A 27,576-nucleotide genomic window follows, 5' to 3' on the forward strand; every position below is an offset into this window, starting at 1 on the left:
AAACCGCCCGGTGCAACAGCAAAACCGCCCGGTGCAACAGCCAAACCGCCCAGTGCAACAGCCAAACTGCCAAACCGCCCGGTGTAACAGCCAAACCGCCCGGTGCAACAGCCAAACCGCCCGGTGCAACAGCCAAACCGCCCGGTGCAACAGCCAAAGCGCCCGGTGCAACAGCCAAAGCGCCCGGTGCAACAGCCAAAGCGCCCGGTGCAACAGCCAAAGCGCCCGGTGCAACAGCCAAACCGCCCGGTGCAACAGCCAAACCGCCCGGTGCAACAGCCAAACCGCCCAGTGCAACAGCCAAACTGCCAAACCACCCGGAGTAACAGCCAATCCACCCGGAGTAACAGCCAAACCACGCGATGTAACAGCCAAACCGCCAGAGTGTACGTGCGCTAGAAGCGGACTGAGGTGAGGTGTGGCTAACTCCATCCCCAGTCTGATTTATGGGTTTTACTCTCTCAGCCAAACCCATATTCCAGGCTCTGGATGGATCACACAATACCGATCTCGCCAGCCTTCAGGTGGCGTGGAACAAATGTGAGTTTTTAGACGTGGTTTGCATCACGGAGCTACGCGAAGAGCAGTTTTTGGCAAAAAAAATGCAAGTTAGAGGTTTTTTTAACAAACCGATCAGACACGCGAGAAGGGCTCACAGAATAGCAGAGCGCGCCGATCCCATCAGGGAGGGCACTTTAGAAGCGGTTTGTCACACTTCTGAGCTACTAGACTAGGCCCCACAGTCTGTTAATGCTGCTTAGTAAATAACTCCCTGAGGACGACATTTTGAACCTCTCCAAACAGTTCTTGAGACACTTTATGCAAATATGTCATGTTTTTCTTACCTTTTCTAAATATTATATCTTTATATACCACTGACCTAGTGTTATCGTCCCATCTTACTCATGTAGTAATCCAGGGGTGCGCAAACATCTTGGGCCGCGGCCCCCTTCCCAGGAGCCGCAGCGTTAGCACCCTCCCCCCTCTCTCAATGGCTCAGCGTGAAATGACGTCGCTGGTCATGTGACGTCACGTGACCCTACCGCGTCATTTGACACGTGTTGTCCTGGCAGGCGACGTCACATGACCCTGCGGCGTCATTTGATACAGCGTTGCCTTGGCGACGCCAAAGACCCGGCTGGCATCAGGTAAGTGGGTTACAGAGGCCTCCCCCAGTATTTAATTTAAATGTCGTGAGGAAGAGTGTGGGGCCTCTGGAACTGCCGCGCTCCCCCTAGAAATTCTCCCGCCCCCCAGTTTGCGCACCGCTGTGAACTAATCCCTAAATTTCTACATTTCAATTTCTAAAGCAGCAATTACAATTTCTAAAGCAGCAATCCCGCCTGGGATCTTACCTGATCCGCAGACCCTCAAGGTACTATACTGGAGGGGAGGTGTTCCCTACCTGTCTTCCGATGTCTCCCGCGTGAAACTTGAGTCAGATCTGGAAGAAAGCAGGGTAGGTTACTTCGGTGTAGGTATACGGCAGTTAAGATAAGACATAGAGGGTGAGGGAGACGGTGAGGGAGACGGGGAGGGTGAGAGAGACGGGGAGGGTGAGGGAGACGGGAGGGAGACGGGGAGGGTGAGAGAGACGGGGAGGGTGAGGGAGACGGTGAGGGAGACGGTGAGGGAGACGGGGAGGTTGAGGGAGACGGGTGAGGGAGACGGGGAGGGAGACAGGGCGGGTGAGGGAGACATACCCACTGGTACACACACACACACACACACACACTGATAAACACACACACACACACACACACACACACACACACACACACACACACACACACTGATACACACACACACACCCATTGACACCCACACACCCCCACTGACACACCCACCCACACACTGATACACACACACTGACACACACACCCACACACTGATACACCCACACCCACTGATACACACCCACACCCACACCCACCCACTGATACACACACACCCACTGACACACACACACTGATACACACACACACTGATACACACACACACTGATACACACACACACTGATACACACACACACATTGATACACACACACACTGATACACACCCACCCACCCACTGATATATACACACCCACTGACACCCACACACACCCACTGACACCCACACACACCCACTGACACACACCCACCCACTGACACACACACCCACACACTGATACACACACACTGACCCACACCCACATACTGATACACACACACTGATACACACACACCCACACCCACCCACTGATACACACACACACCCACTGACACACACACACACACACACACACACACACACACACACACACATACACTGATACACACACACACACACTGATACACACACACCCACACACACCCACTGATACACACACCCACCCACTGATACACACACCCACCCACTGACACACACACACACTGATACACACACACACACACACACACACACTGATACACACACACACTGATACACACACACACACTGATACACACACACACTGATACACACACACACATTGATACACACACACACTGATACACACACTGATACACACACTGATACACACACACACCCACTGACACCCACACACCCACTGACACCCACACACACCCACTGACACCCACACACACCCACTGACACACACACACACTGACACCCACACCCACACACTGATACACACACACACTGATACACACACACCCACTGATACACCCACACACACCCACACACACCCACTGATACACACACACACACCCACTGACACACACACACTGATACACACACACACACACACTGATACACACACACACACACACTGATACACATACTGATACACACACTGATACACACACACACACACCTATACATACACACACACATTGATACACCCCGCCTCCCCCTGCACCGCCCGCCAGCGACGGAAGTCACTTCTCGCCGAGCCTGTGGACTGGATGGGGGGAGAACCCACCCGCCAGACCTGGCTCCGCTCTCTCCCACCTATCGGGGATAAGGCCGCGTGCCTGGGCAGAAGCAGCAACCGCGCACTGTCCCCATGCGCACGCGAGGGAGGGAAAGTGCGCACGCCTCCAGCCATCCGCGCTCCCACCAACGCTGCTCCCCCCGCGCCTACCTCTCTACCTCGGGCCGCAGCAGCCACAGGGAACGGAGGCAGAGGGGGGGAAAGCACCAAACAGCCAACGGCTGTCCCCGCTCCCACCTCGCGGGCCGCTGGGATCGGGGAGGAAGCGGAGAAAGCCCCGCCCCCAGCATCCTCCAGCCAATCACCTGCAGCCCGGCATATTAGAAGCCCAACCCCCTGAAATTCAAAAAAATACTCACCAACCGGGCTGCCGCATCCTCGCCGCCACCGCACACCGCCACCGCATCTACAGTACAAAACGGGACCAGGGAGAGAAACCGGGATTTTGCCGGGACGGACTGGCAGCCGGGACAGCACAGAAAAAAACGGTACTGTCCCGGCAAAACCGGGACGCCTGGTCACCCTACCAAGAGAGCGTGTGCCTATTAAAAATACATTTAATGGAAACTACAAAAAAACAGCTACATTACGGGGTACACAGACCCTCACCAACGCGTTTCGAGCGTAAGCGCTTTTCACCTTCAAAAAGAGCTTACGCTCGAAACGCGTTGCTGGGGGTCTGTGTACCCCGTAATGCAGCTGTTTTTTTTTTGTTTCCATTAAATTTACTTTTAATGGGCACACGCTCTCTTGGATATCTTTCATCTTTTGTTTCCTGAGTTTCTAGTGCCTGCTTTTTCCCATTGTTTCTCTTGCAACTACCCCAGAAAAAACGGAAGCACACCCCCTGCTGTGGATGAAGACTGGACAGTCTCAAGGACATCTAAAACTCAGAGTGAGTTATTTATATCACCTGCTTATTCTCCATTCCGATAATATATGTTGGGTCACTTTATTGTGAGGTCTCTTACTACATTGCTCGTGGGGACCCTAGCCCACTAGTCGGATTACAATGGAGTAGTGATTACAATATTATTGTTCTACATATCATGGGTTGATATCCCTTACTCATTATTCAGGGGGTTCACACTGCAGGAATCTTCAATCAAAAAAAATTGAACTTTATTGTGGTTTCTTTTAAGTACCATATTGAGGCTTTTTTTCTGAGCAACACACATTTGCTTTTTTCTTATCCAACTAGGTGGACATCACTATATATATACAAGAGTTGACCCTGAAGCGTATGTAGCTTAATACAGGTATCCAAGTATTATTAATCTATATCCATACTACATATATGGCTATCAGCCAATAGGTTTAGGTCTATACAATTTTTGCCTTCAAGCATACCTACCTGTGAACGATTTTGCCGTCTCTACTCTGGGGATGTTAAAATGACCGTCACTGTATATATTTCTCATTTTCGTCGTTCTTGTTTATTAATAAAAATTGTATTATTTTGTTTTACCTGCGATATGGAGCATGTTGATTTTCTCCCCTCAGTTAAATTTTGTGGGCTACCTCCCATATCCAGTCATCCGCAGGGATATTAGCATCTCATTCTGACACATTATCCCCTCTTTTTTTTGGCAATGAGTGCCTCTATCTAGGGACCTTTGTGACCCTTTGGTCATGTTCTGTGTGTTCCACATTATATTATATTCCCTCTGCACCTTTGTCATTTTATGCTATACGGTATGTATTTTGGTTGAGTGGTCTATCCTTACGTAGTAGCATTAGATCAAGTAGGTAAACATTTAAACAACTTACAAAAAGATGTTCCGAAGATTGAATCGAAAAAATGTACCACTCCTCACTAGTGACATACCCCTGAACTGGCTTGACAAGTTACATTCTCAAACGAACGCATACACGTTTCACACAAAAGATGGTGGTTTCTAACCTTTCTGGTACATTCTTATCACCTTTTGAGGTTAATGTGCTCGAATCATTTATTCCATTGGTTAAACCTGATTCCTTTGTAGTTTCAATTGACCTATACAAACCTCAATGTCATCTGAAACTAAGAGTTTTTTTTAACAACCAACCTGGTAAACCTTTGCTTAACCCATTCAGAACACAAAGTACCTTTGATCACCCTGCCCCCCTCCCCGTGACAACGCTTCTATTAAGGTCATGCATAAAAAGAGAGCAAGACAGGGATGACCTCTATCCCCCACTATTCGCATTAGCAATCGATCCCCTTGTTATATGCATACGCAATGATCCCAACATATCCGGATTAGAAGTAAACTCACAGTCATACAAATTAAGCCTTTTTGCGGACAATATCTGGCCTCCCAAAAAGTTGAAAGGGATCTGACTATTTTGTTCAAGAACAAAATTGATAAAACCCTTCAAATCAGAATCGTGAATGGCTGGTTGGACGACAAAAAAAAAACGTTTAATTTTCTGTTACACAACCGTCCAAGAAAATTAATTATTTCCATTTTACCAAAAATTCATAAATCCATTAGTAACCCCCCTGGTCATCCGGTCATTTCCTCCGTTAGTGAACTGATCGCACAACACCTTGACAACTGGCTACAACCAATTGTTCAGTCACTCACTACCAAGTTTCCCCAAATATACCACTGCCTTTCTGACATTGCTTGGCAATGTTCCAAACTTCCCAACAAACGCTGTAATGGTCACACTGGATGTGACAAACCTAATCACCGGGATACTCCATAAAGAGGCGTTGCAGTCTCCGAACATTTAGTTGGTAATCAACTCTGCACAGGCCTCCCTATCGGAACCTTTTGGGATCTCTAATCTTTGAAATTCACACTACACTGCTTTAAACTTGAAATATCTTTTTACCTCCAATGGACTGGCACTGCCATGGGGTTCACATGTGACACCCTGCTTTGCTAACCTCTTTATGGTGGTGTATGAGGGAACGCATTGTACAGGACCCTAGAAATAGTCGCTGTATCCATTTTTATAAGCGTTCCATAGATTATTTGTTCTTTCTGGGTAGGCAGCGCTGAAAGGGGCAGATTCGGCTGTCGGGATACTGGGCAAATGCCCAGTGGGTCCATATCGGGCTTGCCCCAGAGGGCCAGTGCTGCGAATGTGCCTCAGCACACCCGCGGGTGTGCTGTGGGTTGGTGCTGTGCATCAGGGTGGCAGAGGCCTTGCGCCCTTCCCCGCGATAATGAACTGATTGCCGGTGGCGGAGAGCGACTCCTCGGTAAGACTTACCTTCTCCAGAGGGGCCCTCCTCCGTCGACGTTGCGTTTGCTGAGGGAATTGGAGGATGGGGTTCTCATGGGGGTAAGATGTGAGGAGTGCGAGTGGATGAGAAGTTATGGGGCAAACTGCAGTAGGTCAGGGGAGAGGGTTAAATGGTGCGAGCCTACAAATGTAGGACATGAGTGAGCTCACCGAGAGATGTCCAGTAATATCCTCGCATAGATAAGTCTGTCTGGATCTCCAAGGAATTTGAGTCCACCTCTTGTCTATCTCCTTGATAACTCAGGTTTATACCCTGTTTTTAGGATTGGGATCACCGCTCCCCTCACTCTTTATAATTAGGATACACAGTAGGATCCACCATTGGTTGCCAAACAGCACATCCTACTCTAGCACCGAACAGGATCCCCCACAATCCTATAACCTTTCTCTAATGGGCATTATCCTACAGTTTGGCGGCTAAACTGCATTGATCTTTTACCAAGTGGTTTTTGGGTGATGTTGCAGTGGGGATTACTTCCTGCTGTCACAGAGTACGCCTCACTCATTTTCATCAGGGACTTGTGGTGTAGCATGGCGGATAAACAGCATTCCCTATTACTGTTACAATCAGGATGTCCCATTATCCCCTATTCCCTCTTACGTAGCCTACAGACTGAGTGCTACAGAACAGCTATCTTTTATTGATAGACCTCTGTGTTTGATATCCGAGCAGGGATCCCCTATACAAGGGGCGACCAAACTGGGGGTGGGGGGTGACCCGGGTGTGGCGGCGGTTACAGAGGCCCCGTGCTCTTCCCCAAAGCATTTAAATAAAATGCATGGGAGCGCGCGAGGCCTCCGCCATTGACTTAACTTGGCTTTCGGGCGACATATCGCCATGGCAACGCAGCAGCAAATGACGCCGAGGGGGTCATGTGATGTGACGTCACATGACCCCGCTGCGTCATTTGACGCCGGTTCCTAGGTAAGGGGGGAGGGGGCACGAGCACTGGGGCTGATCTGGCAGGGGGGTGCAGCGCAGAAAGTTTGTGCACCCCTGCCCTATACTTTTGCTCAGTCAACAATTGATTGTCAAACGACACTCCTGCTATTTAGAATCAGGGATTTGCTGCTAGATGTGTACTCCTTCGTGTAACTTGGATACCATGATGCAGTTTGTCTGCTGAACGGCATTTATCAACAAACTGCTACTGGCTTATATATTTTTTGGGCAGAGACTTCCGATATTAGGAGGTGGGCAACGCCAGTCCTCAAATCCCACCAACAGGTCAGGTGTTCAGCCAATCCCTGCTTCAGCACAGAGGGCTCAATTAGTGGCTCAGTCGAAGACTGATCCTCTGAGCCACCTGTGCTGAAGTTGGGATATCCTGAAAACCTGACCTGTTGTTGAGGGGGGGGTGGTGGGGGATTGAGGACTGGAGTTGAGCACCCCCGTATTATGGTTTTAGTGCGATCTTATCTTAAATGGTCCAGTCTGTAATGCAATTAGTCTGTTTTATTGAGGGATTACACTGAAAGAGTTATCTCTACTGAGATAAAGAAGCCTCGGCCTATTATGTAGATGTGGGTGGAGGCGCGAGGACTGAAGGTGAGCTCCCTGACCTAGGCCCACAAGTATGTGTGCACTAATGAAGGGGCTTTGCTTTCTCCATCCCACCTGGGGATTCCCTTTGTTCTAACCTTCCCTCCAGTGCACCTAGGAGGCCACATCTACACAATAGGACAAGGATTCTTTATCTTAGTAGAGATAACGCTTTCAGTCCCGTGTAAATGTTCCCTTTGAAATGCTAAGCTAGCCCCACTAGCTATCTGCAGACATGCCCCTAACAGTCACAGGACTCCCTCAATAATACAGCCTAATTGGATTACAGACTGGACAATTGGCAGACCATTTAAGATAACATCACACTAACACAGTGATTCCCAACCTTTTTTGTTTGGAGGAACCCTTGAAGTATTTTGAAAAATCTCAGGGAACCCCTATCTGGCTGACACATATTAGGTTCGACAGGGGTCAGTCACAACATTTCACACCTCACCAGCCACCTCTATTTCCCACCCTCTACCCATGTATTTCTCTCCCATCCGTCTCACTAACTCCCCCCCCCTCCCGCCTCGCATGTATTTATCCCTTGTGTCTCACTCTTACTCCTTTTCCTCACTCACTCCCGCTCCCCTCTCTTCTCTCACTCCCCCCTACCTCCCGTCAATTACCCCACTCTCTCTCAATCCACCCTACAAAATACATACCAAAAAAAAACCACCTGTCCGTAGGAGGAACCCCTGAGACTGCTTCAAGGAGCCCTGGTTGGGAATCACTGCACTGACACCTTAACACAGGCTCAAATCGAGTCCTCAACTCCCCCAACAGGTCAGGTTTTCAGAATATCCCAGCTTCAGCACAGGTGGCTCAATCAGTGGCTCAGCCTTAGACTGAGCCACTGATTGAGCCACCTGTGCTGAAGCTGGGTTATCCTGAAAACCTGACCTGTTGGGGGGCTTGAGGACTGGAGTTGAGCTCCCCTGCCTTAACATACCAGATTAAACAAAAAACAATTCAGGAAAGAGGGGGTTGTTTTTTGATCAGAGGGGTTCTCCGGCGAATCGAGTCAGGTAAAGTTGGGTTCGCACAGCTGCGGAGAGGAAGTGCTGAATCCAGGTCCTTTCTTGTCCGCCTCCAATGTAACGCTTCAGCGCAGCCATTATAGGGTTACTTACGTAGTTCAGCAAAATCACAGGACAGTAAGGGAGGGAAGACAGACCGACCGACCGATCAAAGGTGGTGTAAATAAGAATCCCATTTGTGAGCACATTCACGTCTCGGACAGGTCTGCAACCCTGCCCTTCCCCATTAGCTCTTAGTGTACAGGGCTTCCACTGCAGCAAGGGATTTGGGGTCATGACATACAAATGACCAGTGTCACCATTTGCTTCTAATCCATTTTAACACGGACCCCTATAAATGTACGCCTGCTGCATTACACAGCTTTTCAGCACCGCCTGGGTTAAAGAAGTGTAGAGCCAGTAGCCCAACTCACAGACAGTGGTTTAAACCTTTTGGGCCTGATAAGTGGATGAGGATGGTTATGATGGCTTTGCAGTTTGAAGCTGGGAGAGGTTTCAACCACAAAGGAGGCGTAAAACTGGTAATATTCTGCTTGCACTGGGGTGGGATTGACAGGAGAGGACAGTTCGGCGTTACCACTGGAGGTGGGATTTGCATGAAGAGTGGTTGTTGTTCAATGATAATTTGGTGGCTGTAAGCCCCTTATTGTGTGGTATCGCTGTATACAAGCTCTGAATGTCCATGGCTAACGGTGACGAGATCTCCACAGCTAATTGTGATTAGATTTCCCTCATTCCCTGTCTCCGGAGGGGCACTGCCTCTGCTTTTAGTGTGTTTCTCCTTGCCCTTAGGTCAGATATAAGCCAGGCTGGGCCGTGACCCTGAGCTCACAGCTCTGTATGGTGTGAATGTACAATATGCAGTGTGGACACATGAAGGGTTAATAGGAAGCGGCTTGGGTTGGCACAGCTTGTCTGACAACTTCAGGGAGCGGCTGACACTATGACTGTGTGACACTCCCAAGGAGTGACCGAATAACTGCTCCCGCTGCAGAGATCAGTGCCACAGCCTCTCTGTCATGCCTATCCTACCCTGCCCATCTGTTTATATGGAGAGTGAGGGAAAAGGATGGGGTATATATATCATCCTGTCCTACACAGGAATTCCTACACTGCCCTACAGGGGATCCCTTCTCCTGATCTATCCCCTTCACTGCTCCACGAGGGAACCCACCATTGATCTCTCACATATGGGATCCTTCCTTTGACCTGTGTCGGACCCCTTCTTCAGTGTCCTACAGGGGATCCCTTCCCGTTTTGAAATGGGATCTATCCCCTTCACTGATCCATAAGGGAACCCCCCATTGATCTCTCATATCTGGGATCCCTCCCCATATCTGAAATAAATGGGTTCTATCCCCTTCATGGGTCCATAAGGGAACCCTGCATTGATATATGGGATCCCTTCACTGATCCATAAGGGAACCCCCCATTGATATATGGGACCCCCTTCACTGATCCATAAGGGAACCCCTCATTGATATATGGGATCCCTTCCCTGCACAGAGTATGCTGAGCCACCACGTACAATGGCCCCAGAGGACCTTCTGCCAGACCCCGCCCCTTTGTTGGCGTCATAAGCGTCATAATGTGCCACGCGGCCAGTGTTGCGATGACTCGCAGTGGGAGGGCGGGGTGAGGTACTGGCTTCCATTGGAGGCTGGTGGCTGACGTCACGGAGACTGTAGCAAACGGCAGAGCTCCCACCCCGCCACCGCCCCTCAGCGCCGCAGCAGTCCGGGCGGCGTGCATGGAACACTGGTGGAGGGCGGCGCTCTGACAGCGCCAATCCCAAGAGGGCCGTCTGACGTCATATGAGTCATCACAGTGGCGCCATGGAAACCGTCCGTACAACTGTTTATGGGCGTGGCAGGCGGACGCACATTATATAAAGAGAGCCCCGGCGCGTGGGCGTGTCAATGCGAACCCGGCTGTGGGAGAGAGAGGTGAGCTGTGTGTGTGATGAACGCGCTGTGTGAGAGTGACACACACTGACTGACTGACTGGCTGACTGACCATCACATACATATATACAATGTGTACAGTATACATACATATATACAACGTGTACAGTATACACATACATACATACACACATACATATATACAATGTGTACATATACATACAATGTGTACAGTATACATACATACAAACTCGCCATCACATACATATACAATGTGTACAGTATACATACATATATACAATGTGCATGGGATGTGCGGGTGTATGGGATGTGCGTGTACGGTATGCATGCATGGGATGTGCGTGTGTACGGTATGCATGCATGGGATGTGCGCGTGTGTACGGTATGCATGCATGGGATGTGCGCGTGTACGGTATGCATGCATGGGATGTGCGGGTCTACGGTATGCATGCATGGGGTGTGCGGGTCTACGGTATGCATGCATGGGGTATGCGGGTCTACGGTATGCATGCATGGGGTGTGCGGGTCTACGGTATGCATGCATGGGATGTGCCGGTCTACGGTATGCATGCATGGGATGTGCGGGTCTACGGTATGCATGCATGGGATGTGCGGGTCTACGGTATGCATGCATGGGATGTGCGGGTCTACGGTATGCATGCATGGGATGTGCGCGTGTACGGTATGCATGCATGGGGTGTGCGGGTCTACGGTATGCATGCATGGGGTGTGCGGGTCTACGGTATGCATGCATGGGGTGTGCGGGTCTACGGTATGCATGCATGGGGTATGCGGGTCTACGGTATGCATGTATGGGATGTGCGGGTCTACGGTATGCATGCATGGGGTGTGCGGGTCTACGGTATGCATGTATGGGGTATGCGGGTCTACGGTATGCATGCATGGGGTGTGCGGGTCTACGGTATGCATGCATGGGGTGTGCGGGTCTACGGTATGCTTGCATGGGATGTGCGGGTCTACGGTATGCATGCATGGGATGTGCGGGTCTACGGTATGCATGCATGGGATGTGCGGGTCTACGGTATGCATGCATGGGATGTGCGGGTCTACGGTATGCATGCATGGGATGTGTGGGTCTACGGTATGCATGGCATGTGCGGTATGCATGCATGGTATTTGTGCGTGTACTGTATGCATGCATGGGGTGTGCGGGTCTACGGTATGCATGCATGGGGTGTGCGGGTCTACGGTATGCATGCATGGGATGTGCGGTTTTACGGTATGCATGCATGGGATGTGTGGTATGCATGCATGGGATTTGTGCGTGTGCGGTATGCATGCATGGGATTTGTGCGTGTGCGGTATGCATGCATGGGATTTGTGCGTGTGCGGTATGCATGCATGGGATGTGCGGGTCTACGGTATGCATGCATGGGATGTGCGGGTCTACGGTATGCATGCATGGGATGTGCGTGTGTACGGTATGCATGCATGGGATGTGCCTGTGTACGGTATGCATGCATGGGATGTGCGTGTGTACGGTATGCATGCATGGGATGTGCGCGTGTGTACGTTATGCATGCATGGGATGTGCGCGTGTACGGTATGCATGCATTGGGTGTGCGTGTGTACGGTATGCATGCATGGGATGTGCGGGTCTACGGTATGCATGCATGGGGTGTGCGGGTCTACGGTATGCATGCATGGGGTGTGCGGGTCTATGGTATGCATGCATGGGGTGTGCGGGTCTACGGTATGCATGCATGGGATGTGCGGGTCTACGGTATGCATGCATGGGATGTGCGGGTCTACGGTATGCATGCATGGGATGTGCGGGTCTACGGTATGCATGCATGGGATGTGCGGGTCTACGGTATGCATGCATGGGATGTGCGGGTCTACGGTATGCATGCATGGGATGTGCGGGTCTACGGTATGCATGGCATGTGCGGTATGCATGCATGGTATTTGTGCGTGGGGTGTGCGCGTGTGTACGGTATGCATGCATGGGATGTGCGCGTGTGTACGGTATGCATGCATGGGATGTGCGTGTGTACGGTATGCATGCATGGGATGTGCGCGTGTGTACGGTATGCATGCATGGGATGTGCGCGTGTGTACGGTATGCATGCATGGGATGTGCGCGTGTACGGTATGCATGCATTGGATGTGCGGGTCTACGGTATGTGCGGGTCTACGGTATGCATGCATGGGATGTGTGGGTCTACGGTATGCATGCATGCATGGGATGTGCGTGTGTACTGTATGCATGCATGCATGGGATGTGCGCGTGTACGGTATGCACGCATGAGATGTGTGTGTGTACGGTATGCATGCATGGGAGGTGCGCGTGTACGGTATGCATGCATGGGATGTGCGCGTGTACGGTATGCATGCAGGGGATGTGCGGGTCTACGGTATGCATGGGATGTGCGGGTGTACGGTATGCATGGATGGGGTGTGCGCATGCATGGGGTGTGCGCGTGTACTGTATGCATGCATGGGATGTACGCGAGTACGGTATGCATGGACGGGGTGTGCGCGTATACGGCATGCATGGGATGTGCGCGTGTACTGTGCATGCATGGGATGTACGCGAGTACGGTATGCATGCATGGGATGTGCGCGTGTACGTTATGCATGCATGGGGTGTGCGCGTGTACGTTATGCATGCATGGGATGTGCGCGTGTACGGTATGCATGCATGGGATGTGCGCGGGTACTGTATGCATGCAGGGGTATGTGCGTGTGTACGGTATGCATGCATGGGACGTGTGGGTGTACGGTATGCATGCATGGGATGTGTGGGTGTACGGTATGCATGGGATGTGTGGGTGTACGGTATGCATGGGATGTGTGGGTGTACGGTATGCATGGAACATGCGGGTGTACGGTATGCATGGGACGTGTGGTTGTCGGTATGCGTGGGACGTGCGGGTGTACGGTATGCATGGGACGTGTGGTTGTCGGTATGCGTGGGACGTGTGGGTGTACGGTATGCATGGGACGTGTGGTTGTCGGTATGCATGGGACGTGTGGGTGTACGGTATGCATGGGACGTGCGGGTGTACGGTATGCATGGGACGTGTGGGTGTACGGTATGCATGGGACGTGTGGTTGTCGGTATGCATGGGACGTGTGGGTGTACGGTATGCATGGGACGTGCGGGTGTACGGTATGCATGGGACGTGTGGGTGTACGGTATGCATGGGACGTGTGGTTGTCGGTATGCATGGGACGTGTGGGTGTACGGTATGCATGGGATGTGTGGGTGTACGGTATGCATGGGACGTGTGGGTGTACGGTATGCATGGGATGTGTGGGTGTACGGTATGCATGGGATGTGTGGGTGTACGGTATGCATGGGACGTGTGGGTGTACGGTATGCATGGGACGTGTGGGTGTACGGTATGCACGGGACGTGTGGGTGTACGGTATGCATGGGACGTGTGGTTGTCGGTATGCATGGGACGTGTGGGTGTACGGTATGCATGGGACGTGTGGGTGTACGGTATGCATGGGACGTGTGGTTGTCGGTATGCATGGGACGTGTGGGTGTACGGTATGCGTGGGACGTGTGGGTGTACGGTATGCGTGGGACGTGCGGGTGTACGGTATGCTTGGGACGTGCGGGTGTACGGTATGCATGGGACGTGCGGGTGTACGGTATGCATGGGACGTGTGGGTGTACGGTATGCATGGGACGTGTGGGTGTACGGTATGCATGGGACGTGTGGGTGTACGGTATGCATGGGACGTGTGGGTGTACGGTATGCATGGGACGTGTGGGTGTACGGTATGCATGGGACGTGTGGGTGTACGGTATGCATGGGACGTGTGGGTGTACGGTATGCATGGGACGTGTGGGTGTACGGTATGCATGGGATGTGTGGGTGTACGGTATGCATGGGACTTGCGGGTGTACGGTATGCATGGGACGTGCGGGTGTACGGTATGCATGGGACGTGTGGGTGTACGGTATGCATGGGACGTGTGGGTGTACGGTATGCATGGGATGTGCGGGTGTACGGTATGCATGGGACGTGCGGGTGTACGGTATGCATGGGACGTGTGGGTGTACGGTATGCATGGGACGTGTGGGTGTACGGTATGCATGGGATGTGTGGGTGTACGGTATGCATGGGACGTGTGGTTGTCGGTATGCATGGGACGTGTGGTTGTCGGTATGCATGGGATGTGTGGGTGTACGGTATGCATGCATGGGAAGTCTGAGTGTACGGTATGCATGGGACGTGTGGGTGTACGGTATGCATGGGACGTGCGGGTGTACGGTATGCATGGGACGTGTGGGTGTACGGTATGCATGGGACGTGTGGGTGTACGGTATGCATGCATGGGACGTGTGGGTGTATGGCATGCATGCATGGGGTGTGAGGGTGTATGGTATGCATGGGATACGAGGGTGTACGGTATGCATGCATGGGGTGTGGGTGTACGGTATGCATGCATGGTATGTGGGTGTACGGTATGCATGCATGGGATGTGGGTGTACGGTATGCATGCATGGGATGTGGGTGTACGGTATGCATGCATGGGATGTGGGTGTGCGGTATGCATGCATGGGATGTGGGTGTACGGTATGCATGCATGGGACGTGGGTGTACGGCATGCATGGGATGTGGGTGTACGGTATGCATGCATGGGATGTGGGTGTACGGTATGCATGGTATGTGGGTGTACGGTATGCATGCATGGGATGTGGGTGTACGGTATGCATGCATGGGATGTGGGTGTACGGTATGCATGCATGGGATGTGGGTGTACGGTATGCATGCATGGGATGTGGGTGAGTACGGTATGCATGCATGGGATGTGGGTGAGTACGGTATGCATGCATGCATGGGATGTGGGTGAGTACGGTGTGCATGCATGGGACGTGGGTGTACGGTATGCATGCATGCACGGGACGTGGGTGTACGGTATGCATGCATGCATGGGACGTGGGTGTACGGTATGCATGCATGCATGGGATGTGGGTGTACGGTATGCATGCATGGGATGTGGGTGAGTACGGTATGCATGCATGGGATGTGGGTGAGTACGGTATGCATGCATGGGATGTGGGTGAGTACGGTATGCATGCATGGGATGTGGGTGAGTACGGTATGCATGCATGGGACGTGGGTGTACGGTATGCATGCATGGGATGTGGGTGTACGGTATGCATGCATGGGATGTGGGTGTACGGTATGCATGCATGGGATGTGGGTGTACGGTATGCATGCATGGGATGTGGGTGTACGGTATGCATGCATGGGATGTGGGTGTACGGTATGCATGCATGGGATGTGGGTGAGTACGGTATGCATGCATGGGACGTGGGTGTACGGTATGCATTCTTGACCTTCGTTCTTGATCAAATGTAATAAACTGCCAATAATAAAGAGAAGTGGTCAGTTCTTGCTGTCTGTACCAGATGGGGCAGCACTGTGTAAATATCAATGTCATCTCTCTACCTAAGGGCTGCACTCTGTATGGGGAGGCGCCATGCGATATAGATTAAAGATGGGGCGATGCAGTCTCTGTACATGAGAGAGAGGGGAGGGAGGAGGGAGAGGTGAGATGCGGATGAGGAGTGATGTCTCTGTCTCCCCCCTCTTTTCTCTGTCTCCCCCCTCTTTTCTCTGTCTCCCCCCCTCTTTTCTCTGTCTCCCCCCCTCTTTTCTCTGTCTCCCCCCCTCTTTTCTCTGTCTCCCCCCCTCTTTTCTCTGTCTCCCCCCCTCTTCTCTCTGTCTCTCCCCCCCTCTTCTCTCTGCCTCCCCTCCCTCTTCTCTCTGCCTCCCCCCCCTCTTCTCTCTGCCTCCCCCCCTCTTCTCTCTGTCTCCCCCCCTCTTTTCTCTGTCTCCCCCCTCTTTTCTCTGTCTCCCCCCCTCTTTTCTCTGTCTCGCCCCCTCTTTTCTCTGTCTCGCCCCCTCTTTTCTCTGTCTCCCCCCTCTTTTCTCTGTCTCCCCCCTCTTTTCTCTGTCTCGCCCCTCTTTTCTCTGTCTCCCCCCCTCTTTTCTCTGTCTCCCCCCCTCTTTTCTCTGTCTCCCCCCTCTTTTCTCTGTCTCCCCCCCTCTTTTCTCTGTCTCCCCCCCTCTTTTCTCTGTCTCCCCCCCTCTTTTCTCTGTCTCCCCCCCTCTTTTCTCTGTCTCCCCCCCTCTTTTCTCTGTCTCCCCCCCTCTTTTCTCTGTCTCCCCCCCTCTTTTCTCTGTCTCCCCCCCTCTTTTCTCTGTCTCCCCCCCTCTTTTCTCTGTCTCCCCCCCTCTTTTCTCTGTCTCCCCCCCTCTTTTCTCTGTCTCCCCCCTCTTTTCTCTGTCTCCCCCCTCTTTTCTCTGTCTCCCCCCTCTTTTCTCTGTCTCCCCCCTCTTTTCTCTGTCTCCCCCCTCTTTTCTCTGTCTCCCCCCTCTTTTCTCTGTCTCCCCCCTCTTTTCTCTGTCTCCCCCCTCTTTTCTCTGTCTCCCCCCTCTTTTCTCTGTCTCCCCCCTCTTTTCTCTGTCTCCCCCCTCTTTTCTCTGTCTCCCCCCTCTTTTCTCTGTCTCCCCCCTCTTTTCTCTGTCTCCCCCCTCTTTTCTCTGTCTCCCCCCTCTTTTCTCTGTCTCCCTCCCTCTTTTCTCTGTCTCCCTCCCTCTTTTCTCTGTCTTCCCCCCACCCCTCTTTTCTCTGTCTTCCCCCCACCCCTCTTTTCTCTGTCTTCCCCCCACCCCTCTTTTCTCTGTCTTCCCCCCACCTCTCTTTTCTCTGTCTCCCCCCCTCTTTTCTCTGTCTCTCCCCCCCTCTTCTCTCTGTCTCTCCCCCCCTCTTCTCTCTGTCTCTCCCCCCCTCTTCTCTCTGTCTCTCCCCCCCTCTTCTCTCTGTCTCTCCCCCCCTCTTCTCTCTGCCTCCCCTCCCTCTTCTCTCTGCCTCCCCCCCCTCTTCTCTCTGCCTCCCCCCCTCTTCTCTCTGCCTCCCCCCCCTCTTCTCTCTGCCTCCCCCCCCTCTTCACTCTGCCGCGTCGCCCCCCCCTCATGACGCCCCAATTCTTTCCGCCTCTCTCCCCTTCTCCAGCGTTCTTACTTTATCCTCACGCGCCAACTGACTTCCTCTCTTTCCCTCTGCTTTCTGTGTCACCTTTATAGCTATCTGACTCTCCTTATCTGCCACCAGGCTATGTGCATTGTGATGTCACCAGATACATAGCCTACCAGGCACAGCACCCAGTGGGTGACTCGCTTACAGAAATTGTAATAACTCATAGAATAAATAATAGAATGTGCCCAGTTGTATCCAAACCACAGACACAAGCCTGCTCCTGAATCTCAGGAACCAGCAGGCACACTGTGGTTGCGATACCTTAAGAGGCGTCCCAATGTCTAGCGACCAGGCAGACACCTTCCCAATATCTATAGTGGATTCAAATCTTCGCGTATATAATGAGTTTCTTGTGGGTCCTCCTTTTCTGCAGGTGTCCTCGCGTGTACTGGTCTCCTGACGTGTCCTGCAACATGGATGTGACTGCTCTCCGCCAGCGGCTGTCCGAGGCCGGTCAGAGCCATGTGCTGCAGTTGTGGGACGAGCTGACGCCGGCCCAGCGCCGGGGCTTGCTGGAGGAACTCCAGAGCTTGGATTTCATGGAGCTCAACGGCTTCTTCCGCCGGGCTATGGAGGCTTTCTCTACCGCCGCCACCCAGGAGAAGGTGGATGCCAGGATGGAGGCCGTGCCACGGGAGGTACTGGGCAGTGTAACACGGGACACAGAGAGGCTCCCTAATTGGGAAGCACAAGGTACCAACTGCAGCATCCCCGGTCGGTGTGGGCCAGCATGTAACTTGGAGTGTGAGCTCTTCGGGGCAGGGACTCCTTTTCCCTCTTGTTACTGTTATGCCTGAAGCGCTTCTTCCCATGATGTGTTATATTATGATGTCCCGTGTGTTACTGTGGTGAAGCGCTATGTACATGGATGGCGATATAAAAATAGATCCACATGCATGTAATTCCTTCCCGTGAAGGTTACAGGCGTTCCAAGTGGGCCATGTTTTAGCAGAGGATTGAAGCGGGGGGTCTCCTGAGCTGAAACCCATTCATCTCCGCCCAGGGGACCCCCTGCTTCCCGAGATAGACGTCCGTAGAAGGTGCCGGTAGCCGCTCTGTTCGGCTAACGGGGCTCACATTATGGCCACTGTTTAAAGCTGCGCCCTGCGGACCTGTAGGAAGCTGTGACGTCATCCGGTGCAGCTTCCTATTGGCCCACGTCACGCGGGAGCTTTAAACTTTGCCGAGATACCCGCACCTCGTTTGGATGCCTGTATCTCGGGAAGCAGGGGTCCCCGGAGCTGAAAGGAACGGGGTTCAGGTCCGGAGACCCCCCGCTTCAGTGCTATGTTAAAAAAAAAATAAGCAGAATCGCTTGCTTGGCTTCCCTCTTTAAAGCCAAGTAGCATCACGTGACATGATGATATCTATTTGCGTGCGTCCGGCTGTGCTCTTGGTGCTGTGCGCCGTGCGTCCGGCTGTGCTCTTGGTGCTGTGCGCAGAGCGCCGTGCGTCCGGCTGTGCTCTTGGTGCTGTGCGCAGAGCGCCGTGCGTCCGGCTGTGCTCTTGGCGCCGTGCGTCCGGCTGTGCTCTTGGTGCTGTGCGCAGAGCGCCGTGCGTCCGGCTGTGCTCTTGGTGCTGTGCGCAGAGCGCCGTGCGTCCGGCTGTGCTCTTGGTGCTGTGCGCAGAGCGCCGTGCGTCCGGCTGTGCTCTTGGTGCTGTGCGCAGAGCGCCGTGCGTCCGGCTGTGCTCTTGGCTCCGGCCTGGCAGGGGGGGTGTTAAGATGTCAAACTGCTGCCAACCTTTGCATCAAAGCTGGGAGGTAACCCAAGACAAGGTGCCTGTAAGTGCAGCATGTTAGTGTCGCATATCTGACACAGCTCTGGACCTGTGGAAGAGAAATATGACACTATATTCTATTCCATTTGAATGTATTTAAGATATAACAGTAAATACAATATGCAGATATGTGCTGCTCAGGCTGCTGCCTCAGTGCTGAGTTAAAGAGGAATCCAAGAAGATAGATATATAATTTTTTAATTTTTTTGCTTTAATATATACAGCATTTGATTACCATTATTGAAAACTAAATCCCTAAGCTGCCTATCTATTCGTTCTCCGGTGATCGATCAGCCAAGATCCTGCTTCCCCGGGCTCAGATAATGGCCGCCTTTCAGTTTTAATCAATCCTTCAGCCAGCGTAACTCGGCAGCTACAATGTATCCTAAGGCTTGTTATATAGTAGGTGCGGGCGCGCGTGCATGTGACGCACACTTTGTGTGTGTAATTTATTATATATTTTTTAAATTAATAAAAAGACACATTGGTGAGAATAAAATATTTATTAACATTGTGCACACATATACAAACACACATACATATACATATTCATATCTTATACTATATTAGTGAAAGCACTGTATGTTTGCCTGCCTGCCTGCCTGCCTGCCTGCCTGCTGGATGTCCGGTGTCCCTAGCGGCAATCTCATTGGTCCCTTGGCCCGCCCGCCCCCGCACACCTCTCATTGGCCTCACACACTCACACCACCCCCTTGGCCCGCCCCCCACACCTCTCATTGGCCTGAGGCGGAGTGACGGGCCAAAGGTCCAAAAAAATAAATAAAACACACACACACACACACACACACACACACACACACACACACACACACACACCTCTCTCCCCTCTCCAAATCACCTCTTCCCCCTCCCCAGCGGCATCACCTCTTCCCCCTCCCCAGCGGCATCACCTCTTCCCCCTCCCCAGCGCATCACCTCTTCCCCCTCCCCAGCGGCATCACCTCTTCCCCCTCCCCAGCGGCATCACCTCTTCCCCCTCCCCAGCGGCATCACCTCTTCCCCCTCCCCAGCGGCATCACCTCTTCCCCCTCCCCAGCGGCATCACCTCTCCCCCCTCACCGCTCCAAATCACCTCTCCCCGCTCCAAATCACCTCTCCCCGCTCCAAATCACCTCTCCCCGCTCCAAATCACCTCTCCCCCCTCCCCGCTCCAAATCACCTCGCTTCCCGCAGCTGCCACGCGGCGCGTAAGATGGCGGACCCCCTTCCTCCCTCGCGGCGCCGAGTCAGACGGTGGCGGCGCCCGGAAGTACAGGTAGGTGTCGCTCCCCACCTCCGGCGCCAAACGGAACTGAGAAAGGGCGCATCAACTGAGGTGTGTGTGTGTGTGTGTGTGTGTGTGTGTGTGTGTGTGTGTGTGTGTGTGTGTGTGTGTCACTGTCCACTGCCCCCCCCTCCTATCCACTGCCCCCCCCTCCTGTCCACTGCCCCCCCCTCCTGTCCACTGCCCCCCCCTCCTGTCCACTGCCCCCCCCTCCTGTCCACTGCCTCCCCCCTCCTGTCCACTGCCTCCCCCCTCCTGTCCACTGCGTCCCCCCTCCTGTCCACTGCGTCCCCCCTCCTGTCCCCCCTCCTGTCCACTGCCCCCCACTGCGTCCCCCCTCCTGTCCCCCCTCCTGTCCACTGCCCCCCCCCTCCTGTCCACTGCCCCCCCCTCCTGTCCACTGCCCCCCCTCCTGTCCACTGCCCCCCCCTCCTGTCCACTGCCCCCCCCTCCTGTCCACTGCCCCCTCCCTCCTGTCCACTGCCCCCCCCCTCCTGTCCACTGCCCCCCCCTCCTGTCCACTGCCCCCCCCCTCCTGTCCACTGCCCCCCCCCTCCTTTCCACTGCCCCCCCCCTCCTTTCCACTGCCCCCCCCTCCTGTCCACTGCCCCCCCCTCCTGTCCACTGCCCCCCCCCTCCTGTCCACTGCCCCCCCCTCCTGTCCACTGCCCCCCCCCCCTCCTGTCCACTGCCCCCCCCCCTCCTGTCCACTGCCCCCCCCCCTCCTGTCCACTGCCCCCCCCCCCTCCTGTCCACTGCCCCCTCCCTCCTGTCCACTGCCCCCCCCCTCCTGTCCACTGCCCCCCCCTCCTGTCCACTGCCCCCCCCCTCCTGTCCACTGCCCCCCCCCTCCTGTCCACTGCCCCCCCCCTCCTGTCCACTGCAGGAAATGCAGGGGGAGGAATCCATGCCTTTGAGGCGCCCCCCCCTCCCTTTGACGCCCCCCCCCTCCCTTTGACGCCCCCCCCCTCCCTTTGACGCCCCCCCCCTCCCTTTGACGCCCCCCCCCTCCCTTTGACGCCCCCCCCCTCCCTTTGACGCCCCCCCCCTCCCTTTGACGCCCCCCCCTCCCTTTGACGCCCCCCCCTCCCTTTGACGCCCCCCCCCTCCCTTTGACGCCCCCCCCTCCCTTTGACGCCCCCCCCCTCCCTTTGACGACCCCCCCTCCCTTTGACGCCCCCCCCCCTCCCTTTGACGCCCCCCCCCTCCCTTTGACGCCCCCCCCCTCCCTTTGACGCCCCCCCCCTCCCTTTGACGCCCCCCCCCTCCCTTTGACGCCCCCCCCCCCTCCCTTTGACGCCCCCCCCCCTCCCTTTGACGCCCCCCCCCCTCCCTTTGACGCCCCCCCCCCCTCCCTTTGACGCCCCCCCCCCTCCCTTTGAGGCCCCCCCCCCTCCCTTTGAGGCCCCCCCCCTCCCTTTGACGCCCCCCCCCCTCCCTTTGACGCCCCCCCCCCTCCCTTTGACCCCCCCCCCCCTGCCTTTGACGCCCCCCCCCTGCCTTTGACGTCCCCCCCTGCCTTTGACGCCCCGCGCGCACACACTGACTGACTGCCGCACGCACGCACACACTGACTGACGCGCACACAAAGCCTGACTGACGCACGCACACACTGACTGAGGCACACACTGACTGTGTGTGCGTCAGTCAGTCTGTGTGTGTTTGTGTTTCTGCCTCAGACTCACTGACGCGCGCGCAAACACACAGTGACTGACGCACACACGCTACATGAAGCTGTAAAGGAGGGAGGGAGGGGGGGGACTGGATTGATGTGAATGGGGGACAAACAGAGAGAGGGGGGAGGAGAGAGAGGAACGGGAACATTACATCCCGGGCAACGCCGGGTCTCTCAGCTAGTACATATATATATACACACACACACACACACACACACACACACACACACACACACACACACACACACACACACACACACACAGCGGCGGTAGCAACGCGAAAATGTACTTTTTTTCGTATTCCCCGCTGCCGTGCGCACGCGGACCTAGCATACAATGTCTGGCTAACCACTGCCAACTATAACTGCCGCGCGCACAGCGCAGCAAGCGCGCCCACTATATTCCGGGCCTTATATTATTACGGTAACATTGTCTATTGTTACAGTTTGCAGCTCAAACTGTTGGGAACATTGTCAGCAGATGATCACCAACAGGAAAATGTTACCCAGATCTTGCACTGCTGGGGAGGTGGCTAAACCTACAGAAATCAAAGGATGCTCAGTATGTTAAAACTCATTAAAAATGTAACATAGCAGCAACTTGTTGGTCCCACAAGGTATCATACCCCCTCTCCCTGCCCTGTTACTCCATGGAAGAACGGACCAGCCCGGCCCCCCACACGTCTACGCCCGCAGCATTATATTTAGGCTTTTAAGATCGGATTAGAGTTGCAATAGGAGTGTATATATTTGTTCTTAGAAGTTATAATACGGATAAATAAAGATCCCACATCTCAGCACATTCACGTCCCAGGCAGGACCACCACCCTGCCCTTCCCCAATATCATTCGCCATACAATTCTTCCATGCAGCATGGGATTCTGGGTAATCCCATGCAAATGAGCACCGTGTGCCACTCTTTGCTTCTTGTCCTCTTTGAGCATGGACCCCTATATGCTTGAGTAATATGGCAGGCATACGCTTATAAAGTGGATAAGAAGCAAAAAGTGCTCATTTGCATGTCTTTACCCAGAATCCCTGGCTGCAGTGGAAGCGCTGTATGCTAAAAGTTAATGGGGAAAGGCGGAGTTGTGGACCTGGACCTGTGCTCATACGTGTTTCGTATTTATTTGCCGATGGGGATAAACAAATGTATTCTTGTAGGACTGTGCAGGCGCAAATATATATCATGTTATTCGCGTGCCGCAAGCGTCAAAACATGGCTGATATCCGGGTTGTCATCTGTTTCATCTCAGGCTTCGAGCAGATCTCGCAGGGGAAAGTGGCTGTTCTGCTGCTGGCTGGGGGGCAGGGGACCCGTCTGGGGGTGTCCTACCCAAAGGGGATGTACGACGTGGGGCTCCCCTCTCACAAAAGCCTCTTCCAGATCCAGGCCGAGCGTATCCTGAAGTTGCAGAGTCTGGCGAGGGAGCGGCATGGGAAACCGTGCACTATCCCGTGGTGAGATGGGCAGCGCTGGTACGCTCTTAGGCCAACCTCTTGGTGCTCTAGCTGGGCTTGGAGATACCTCCAGGCCCCCTGTTTCTGTGTCTCATTGTTCTTGTGTCTCTACCTTTGCATAAGTGTTATGGCCCCTGTGTGTCTCGTGTAGCTGTCATGGCCACTTTTTCTCTCTTGGGTAGGTTCATGAATTCCGTGTCTCTATTGGGTAGATCCTCTTCTTTCTCTTTAACGTGGGTCATAATATATCTGTCTTGCACTTGGGTGGCTACATCATGGCCCCTGTCTCTCTTGTAAGAGGTAATTGATGGTCTGTTTATATCGCTCTCTTGGTAGGTATATCATGACCAGTGGACGTACCATGGAGTCCACGCGTGGTTTTTTCCAGAAGCACCAATATTTCGGGCTACGAACAGAGGATGTGGTTCTGTTCCAGCAGGGGATGTTGCCGGCCATGAGCTTTGAGGGCAAGATCCTTATGGAGGAGAAGGACAAGGTCGCCATGGCTCCAGGTAGAGTAGGGCGCCAATGGGTTAGGGTTGGGCACTGGGTTAAAAGGAGGTGCCTGTGTCTCACCTCCTTTATTGTTGACTTCTGTCCCAGTGACGATCTCTTCTGTATACTTCTTGTGATGCGCTGTATACCCCGGTGGGATATAATTCCCAGACTGCACTCTTTGTCTGCAGATGGTAATGGCGGCCTGTACAGAGCGCTGGGTGCACATGGTGTGCTGCAGGACATGGCAAAGAGAGGTGTTGAGTACATACATGTATACTGCGTGGACAACGTCCTGGTGAAGGTGGCGGACCCTGTGTTCATCGGGTTCTGCGTGGAGAAGGACGCGGACTGTGGGGCCAAGGTAAAAGGAGAAGGGACCCAAATGCATTAGTGAGGGACAGTGCGAAATGCTGGGTGGGAGGGAGAATGTGGCAGTCAGGGACTCTAAATGTGGGCTTGGAGTTTGATGTTCTGTTCCCGATTTAGGCTATTTATCCACTTAGTCGTATACAAAAAAAAAACATTTAGGGTTATGAGATACAGTTTAATGTGACTAATAGTTGGGTTTCTGAGTGTGGGGTTCCCCCAATTCAGATTTCCTCTGAGTGGTGCCCCCTTCTCGTCCACTGGGTGTGGGAGTCCCTAACCCCCTCCTCCCCACCTCCTTCCCCCCTCCTTCCCCCCTCCCCCCCCCCCACTCACTTTACCTCTGACTGGTGCTCCCTCCCCTCCCGGCTGTGGCATGACCAACTGTGCTTTGCCCGCCTCCTGTAGGTGGTGGAGAAGACCAATCCCACAGAGCCGGTGGGTGTAGTTTGCCGAGTGGACGGTGTGTACCAGGTGGTAGAATACAGTGAGATCACGCTGGCCACGGCGCAGAGACGCAGCGCAGACGGCCGGCTGATGTACAGCGCTGCCAACACTGCCAACCACTTCTTCACCCTGCAGTTCCTGCGTGAGGTGGTGGAGTAAGTGTCAGAGGATGGGACAAGCTGGGTGGGGAGGGAAAGAGGTCCGATGCTTGGCGTGGGAGTGGGTGATTGGGGAGGGAAAGAGGTCCGATGCTTGGCGTGGGAGTGGGTGATTGGGGAGGAGGAGAAAGAGGTCCGATGCTTGGAGTGGGTGATTGGGGAGGAGGAGAAAGAGGGCCGATGCTTGGAGTGGGTAATTGGGGAGGAGCAGAAAGAGGTCCGATGCTTGGCGTGGGAGTGGGTGATTGGGGAGGAGCAGAAAGAGGTCCGATGCTTGGCGTGGGAGTGGGTGATTGGGGAGGAGCAGAAAGAGGTCTGATGCTTGGCGTGAGAGTGGGTGATTGGGGAGGAGCAGAAAGAGGTCCGATGCTTGGCGTGGGAGTGGGTGATTTGGGAGGGAAAGAGGTCCGATGCTTGGCGTGGGAGTGGGTGATTGGGGAGGAGGAGAAAGAGGTCCGATGCTTGGCGTGGGAGTGGGTGATTGGGGAGGAGGAGAAAGAGGTCCGATGCTTGGCGTGGGAGTGGGTGATTGGGGAGGAGGGGAAAGAGGTCTGATGCTTGGCGTGGGAGTGGGTGATTGGGGAGGAGGAGAAAGAGGTCCGATGCTTGGCGTGGGAGTGGGTGATTGGAGAGGAGGAGGAGAAAGAGGTCCGATGCTTGGCGTGGGAGTGGGTGATTGGGGAGGAGGAGGAGAAAGAGGTCCGATGCTTGGCGTGGGTGATTGGGGAGGGAAAGAGGGCCGATGCTTGGCGTGGGAGTGGGTGATTGGGTAGGAGGAGAAAGAGGTCAGATGCTTGGCGTGGGAGTGGGTGATTGGGGAGGAGCAGAGAGAGGGCCGATGCTTGGCGTGGGAGTGGGTGATTGGGGAGGAGGAGAAAGAGGTCCGATGCTTGGCGTGGGAGTGGGTGATTGGGGAGGAGGAGAAAGAGGGCCGATGCTTGGCGTGGGAGTGGGTGATTGGGGAGGAGGAGGAGAAAGAGGTCCGATGCTTGGCGTGGGAGTGGGTGATTGGGGAGGAGGAGGAGAAAGAGGTCCGATGCTTGGCGTGGGTGATTGGGGAGGGAAAGAGGTCTGATGCTTGGCGTGGGAGTGGGTGATTGGGGAGGAGGAGGAGAAAGAGGTCCGATGCTTGGCGTGTGAGTGGGTGATTGGGGAGGGAAAGAGGTCCGATGCTTGGCGTGGGCGTGGGTGATTGGGGAGGAGGAGGAGAAAGAGCTCCGATGCTTGGCGTGGGAGTGGGTGATTGGGGAGGAGGAGAAAGAGGTCCGATGCTTGGCGTGGGAGTGGGTGATTGGGTAGGAGGAGAAAGAGGTCCGATGCTTGGCGTGGGAGTGGGTGATTGGGGAGGAGCAGAGAGAGGGTCGATGCTTGGCGTGGGAGTGGGTGATTGGGGAGGAGGAGAAAGAGGTCCGATGCTTGGCGTGGGAGTGGGTGATTGGGGAGGAGGAGAAAGAGGTCCGATGCTTGGCGTGGGAGTGGGTGATTGGGGAGGAGGAGGAGAAAGAGGTCCGATGCTTGGCGTGGGAGTGGGTGATTGGGGAGGAGGAGGAGAAAGAGGTCCGATGCTTGGCGTGGGAGTGGGTGATTGGGGAGGAGAAAGAGGTCCGATGCTTGGCGTGGGAGTGGGTGATTGGGGAGGAGCAGAAAGAGGTCCGATGCTTGGCGTGGGAGTGGGTGATTGGGGAGGAGGAGAAAGAGGTCCGATGCTTGGCGTGGGAGTGGGTGATTGGGGAGGAGGAGGAGAAAGAGGTCCGATGCTTGGCGTGGGTGATTGGGGAGGGAAAGAGGTCTGATGCTTGGCGTGGGAGTGGGTGATTGGGGAGGAGGAGGAGAAAGAGGTCCGATGCTTGGCGTGTGAGTGGGTGATTGGGGAGGGAAAGAGGTCCGATGCTTGGCGTGGGAGTGGGTGATTGGGGAGGAGGAGGAGAAAGAGCTCCGATGCTTGGCGTGGGTGATTGGGGAGGAGCAGAAAGAGGGCCGATGCTTGGCGTGGGTGATTGGGGAGGAGGAGGAGAAAGAGGTCCGATGCTTGGCGTGGGAGTGGGTGATTGGGGAGGAGGAGAAAGAGGTCCGATGCTTGGCGTGGGAGTGGGTGATTGGGGAGGGAAAGATGTCCGATGCTTGGCGTGGGAGTGGGAGATTGGG

General features: G+C 54.1%; 1 protein-coding gene across 5 annotated transcripts in view; it reads left to right on the forward strand.

The window, feature by feature from the left end:
* The first annotated feature begins 10,610 nt into the window (after positions 1 to 10,610).
* UAP1 (UDP-N-acetylglucosamine pyrophosphorylase 1) overlaps positions 10,611 to 27,576 on the forward strand; it is a 33,437-nt gene continuing 16,471 nt past the window's right edge. For 4 of the 5 annotated variants that reach the window (XM_075581375.1, XM_075581376.1, XM_075581378.1 and 1 more), the window contains exons 1-6: positions 10,611 to 10,751; positions 18,136 to 18,455; positions 23,758 to 23,962; positions 24,299 to 24,474; positions 24,649 to 24,821; positions 25,235 to 25,428. In XM_075581375.1, the coding sequence (XP_075437490.1) occupies positions 10,666 to 10,751; positions 18,136 to 18,455; positions 23,758 to 23,962; positions 24,299 to 24,474; positions 24,649 to 24,821; positions 25,235 to 25,428 (1,154 nt within the window). In that variant the 5' untranslated portion in view covers positions 10,611 to 10,665. The remainder of the gene's footprint in view (positions 10,752 to 18,135; positions 18,456 to 23,757; positions 23,963 to 24,298; positions 24,475 to 24,648; positions 24,822 to 25,234; positions 25,429 to 27,576) is intronic. The other variant, XM_075581377.1, reaches the window with a different exon arrangement.

Source organism: Ascaphus truei, unplaced genomic scaffold (genome assembly GCF_040206685.1).
Source record: "Ascaphus truei isolate aAscTru1 unplaced genomic scaffold, aAscTru1.hap1 HAP1_SCAFFOLD_1276, whole genome shotgun sequence".
In the NCBI taxonomy this organism is placed as follows: Eukaryota; Metazoa; Chordata; class Amphibia; order Anura; family Ascaphidae; genus Ascaphus; species Ascaphus truei.